Here is a 4,373-nt window from a genome sequence, read left to right as displayed (position 1 = left end):
GGCGGAAAGCGGGGAAAAAAAAGGCGGGTTCCCTCCATTACTGGTCCGCTTCAGCTCCTTATTAATGGGATATAAATTCGGGTAATTTTTTCTCTCATTCTCCCATTTATGAAATCAGGGTTTTTTCCCTTCATCTGTCAACAACCGTTCTGAGCTTTAAATCCCCTCCATTACTCCTCATAACTGTCTTCATAACTCTCAACCACTCCCAATGGCCGCCGATGACTTGATTTGTATGGTGTCTTTAGGCGAGAAGGCCATATTTATGAAGCTCTGCTCGACAACACGGTTTTATGAACTGAAATTTGATGTGGCTGAAAGAATGAAAGTACCTGAAGAAGCTTTATCCTTGGTATATAAATCCGAGAGGCACCCCAACTTGACTTTTTCGGTTGACAACGAAGATGACTTGAAGTGCATGTTGGAGTACAATCGAAATGTCGGTTGTACAGAGATTCACATGCTCGCTGTTGTTAATAGTGCTGTTAATAAAGAGTGTTCCAGTTCTGAAATAAACCAGAAAGTTATTGGTGGAATGTAAGTAATTAATGACTCTTTATAACATTTAGCTTTGTGTGACGTGAACATACTGATTTCAGGCTTTAAGGCAAAGCCGCATAACATTTTAAGTGTTTTTTAACTTCATCTTTTGGAATCCAATTATGCGCTTTGAATCCCTTAAATTTAACAAATTAATTATCGTCATAACTGTCAACAACCCCCAATGGTTTCCAATTGCTCGACGTGCACGGTGTTGTGTGACGTTATTGCTATATTCTTCCTATCATGAAGTGCATGTTTGATGACAATATTTTCACTTGTTGTACGGAGATTCAGATTCAGATGCAAGTTTTTGATAACATAGAGTGTCCTACTTCTTAAAGGAAGTACAAAGTTATTACTGATTTATACGTAAACAATGAACTTTGGCTCAAATTGGGATTGTGTGATGTAAAAATTGTGATTTCAGGTTTCGATGCGCAGTAGAAAAACATAGTTGTCATCTTCGAAATTTATACGTTAACTCTTCATCTTTCATGTTATGTTTTGACGATATATGTTAATCTTCAATTGAACATGTTAACTTTCATGTGAGCATGTTAACTTTCAGCGTAACGAGTTAACTATGTAAATTGTCTGTTAAATTCCACTGCTCTTTAATTAATTCATACGAAAATGGTTTGTTTTAAACATTATAAGATAGTTTTATACTCTAGTGTAAAGTTTATATCACTGGCTGATTAATTTTTGCAGCAGTGATGCCTCTTTGAATGAAGAATATTGTCATCCCCCTTCTGGCGGAAATGCTTCCAATTCAGAGAGAATCCCAAATGATTGCCCGTCTGGTGAGATTGTAATGAGAGCTGATGATATTATCAGTAAAACTTACAGCATTCCAGACTGTTGGCACACAACATTAACTAAAAAGGGCCAACAATTTAAAACTGTTAATGATTTAAGACTAGCGTTGCAATACTATTCCATGGCGAAAAAGTTTGACTACGACTTTGTAAAGAATGAACCTAAACGTATCCGAGTTATTTGTCGATATAAGGAGACGTATGGATGCCCTTGGATGCTGTTTGTATCCCCTATAAAAAATAAAAAAAGAATTGAAATCAAAAGGTTTGTGAATGAACATAGTTACGGACAACATACTAACTTGTCAGGGCAATCACGGGCATCTCGTAGATTCGTAGCAGAACAATTGCGACCTGTCTTAAAGGTTCGACCTGAAATCCGCCCAAAGGATGTGCAAAAGGAGTTCCTCACTCGATATGGATTGAGACTTGAATACAGTAAGATATGGTGGGGCAAAGAAAGAGCGCAGGAGGCTATGTACGGTGATAGTTATGAGTCTTACGATCAATTAAGATGGTAAATTTTATAGTTATCAGTTTAAATGTATAAATTTATCGTGCAATATATTTCCTTAGATGTTTCCATATTTATTTTCATAAATTTATATTTCAGCTGTCACAGTGGACTATTATGTTTCATGGAAAATTGTCAGCTCTTACATGTTAATATACATTACCCTTATGTTCCAATGTATTACATTTACGTGTAATGTGGTCACACTGTTGTACACGTATGAGAAAAAGGTGAAGGAAACAAATCCAGGAAGCTACATTTGCATTGACCAGAATGAAGGAAGGTTCAAAAGACTGTTTATATGTTATGCTGCTTGCATCGTTGGTTTCTTAAATGGGTGTAGACCTCTATTATTTTTGGATGGGACCTTCTTGAAAGATAGATACAAAGGCCTGCTCCTGAGCGCTGTAGCATATGATGGAGACCAAGGGATATTTCCACTTGCGTATTGCATATGTGATCAGGAAAACGTTGATAATTGGAGATGGTTCCTGCAAGGCTTGTGGTCTATACTGTACGAAAGGCCAGACCCATATAATCCTCCCCATCAACTGGTTATTATTTCTGATGCCGACAAGGGAATCCAAGAAGCGGTAAGAGAATATTTTACTGAAGCAATTCACTCAAGATGTGTTCTGCACTTGGTTGAAAATTTTAGATCTAAGTTAAAGGATTTGGGATTGAAGGCAAAGGACACACATGTTTTGGGGAATTTGCTCCAATCAGCTTGCTATAAATACACTGTTGCGGAATAGAACGACTACATGAAGGATATATATGAGATGTCTCCAGCTGCATATGAGATTGTAATTAACTACTCGCCAGAGCATTGGGCGAATGCCTTCTTCCCTGGCATTAGGTACTGCCCTCAATCATTTCTAGTGAATATCCCCTTTTGCAGGTTAACTATCGGTGATATATGTTATCGTTTATCACTATATGTTAACTTTCATGTTATTATGTTAACTTTTCCTACTAAAGGGAAAGTTTGGTGGTTACGTGCTAATCTTATTACATATTGGATGTTGAATGGGACTTTGTTTTATTTTGATGTTTGCAGATATGGTCATGTAACCTCTAACGTTGCAGAATCCTTTAACAGCTGGATACGTGAAGCTCGAATGCTGCGTATCCTGCAAATGGTGGAGCATATCCGCAAGCAAATTATGACTCGCATGAACAACAGACGCATAATGGCTGAAAAGTGGACAAGCTATCTTTGTCCTAAAGCTGAGCAGATTGTTGGAGAACATATGGAAAGAGGATCTACGTTAGAGATTAAGCAATCTAGAGATGATATATTCGAAGTGCAATCACAGAGAACCACTCACGTTGACTTGGGGAAGAGGACATGCACTTGCCGTGCTTGGGACTTAACTCGTATTCCTTGTGTGTATGCTTGTGCAGTCATCATTTATATGAAAAGAGAGGTATATCAGTATTATGACTGGTTCATGTCCGTAGAGGCGTTTAAGAAGAGCTACGATGAAATATTATATCCCATACCAGATTATGAGATGCGTAGTGTGCCCAAGGATGAAATCCAGATTTTGCCACCAATTACCATGAAGTGGAGGGGAAGAAATAGAACAAGACGCATAAACAACATAACCATTATGAAACGTCCTGTCAAATGTGGTCGATGCAAGAGGGAAGGGCACAACCGAGCAACTTGTAACGAGCCCATCCATGATTAGTGTGCCATGCTTACAAAGAGGAAGAATGGCGCTAGTGAAATATAAGTTGTCTTTAAGTTTCCATTATACTAATGGGAGATTTTTGTGCTCTGCTTCCAGACAGCAGGAGGTTTTGAATTTTGTACTTAAACATGTTAACATATAACTATCTCTATACTACTACTACTTTTAACTGAATTTGTTATCATAAAGGCCCACTGTTTGAGGTTAAATTGCTGTCAGCTCTCAAATCTACGTGACTGTTCAACGGCTAGTTGGTTTACTGTTCCAACAGACATATTCCAACGGCTAGCTACTTGTTCCATTTGCTTTATATAATGTTATGCAAGGCTCAAGTAAAACCATATCTCTTGTTCCCTCCCTCCCTTTATAGCTCATTTAGAGACTAAGATGAAGACCGAGGATGGCTCTCAATCAGTAGAAGAGCCATGTTGTTTCTGCAAGCTTCCAACCCCCCTCAAGCAGTGCAAAAATGGGAGCAACAAAGGCAGATACTTCTGGGGATGTGCAAAGTTCCCAAATAGGCAATGCAAGTTTTTTGCTTGGGCTCACAATGTCAATGCAATGAAGGAGAACGTGGCTGTTCACCAAGAAGCACCCGCTGAAGATGAGATAGCAGCCAAGGTAAAATATTTGAAGAAAGCATTGAAGCAGTCTAAGCGTGAAGTTGAAAAATGGAAAACCTGTTCCTGCTTTCTATGTTGTTTTTGTGTTGTTCTAATTTGCTTAAACATTGTGATATACAAGCTGAAAATGAACTGATATATGTGCAGTTCATAGCGGAACACTGCATCGTTTTAT

At 38.3% G+C, this 4,373-nt stretch overlaps 1 protein-coding gene across 1 annotated transcript; it reads left to right on the top strand.

Moving 5' to 3' along the window:
* Positions 212-3,572, top strand: LOC109840345. Its single transcript, XM_020408954.1, has 5 exons — positions 212-537; positions 1,255-1,878; positions 2,015-2,468; positions 2,631-2,734; positions 2,936-3,572. The coding sequence occupies exons 1-5, from the start codon at positions 212-214 to the stop codon at positions 3,570-3,572; spliced, it is 2,145 nt and encodes a 714-aa protein (XP_020264543.1).

The sequence above is a fragment of the Asparagus officinalis genome, chromosome 1 (genome assembly GCF_001876935.1).
Source record: "Asparagus officinalis chromosome 1, Aspof.V1, whole genome shotgun sequence".
NCBI lineage: Eukaryota > Viridiplantae > Streptophyta > Magnoliopsida > Asparagales > Asparagaceae > Asparagus > Asparagus officinalis.
This window is presented reverse-complemented; position numbering and strand designations above follow the sequence as displayed.

Bases quoted from the DNA above. Each gene is read 5' to 3' on its own strand.
- LOC109840345 (XM_020408954.1), top strand. From the start codon at position 212: ATGGCCGCCGATGACTTGATTTGTATGGTGTCTTTAGGCGAGAAGGCC. The intron at 538-1,254 runs GTAAGTAATTAA...TAATTTTTGCAG, and splicing joins CAGAAAGTTATTGGTGGAAT to CAGTGATGCCTCTTTGAATG. The intron at 2,469-2,630 runs GTAAGAGAATAT...GTTGCGGAATAG, and splicing joins ACAAGGGAATCCAAGAAGCG to AACGACTACATGAAGGATAT.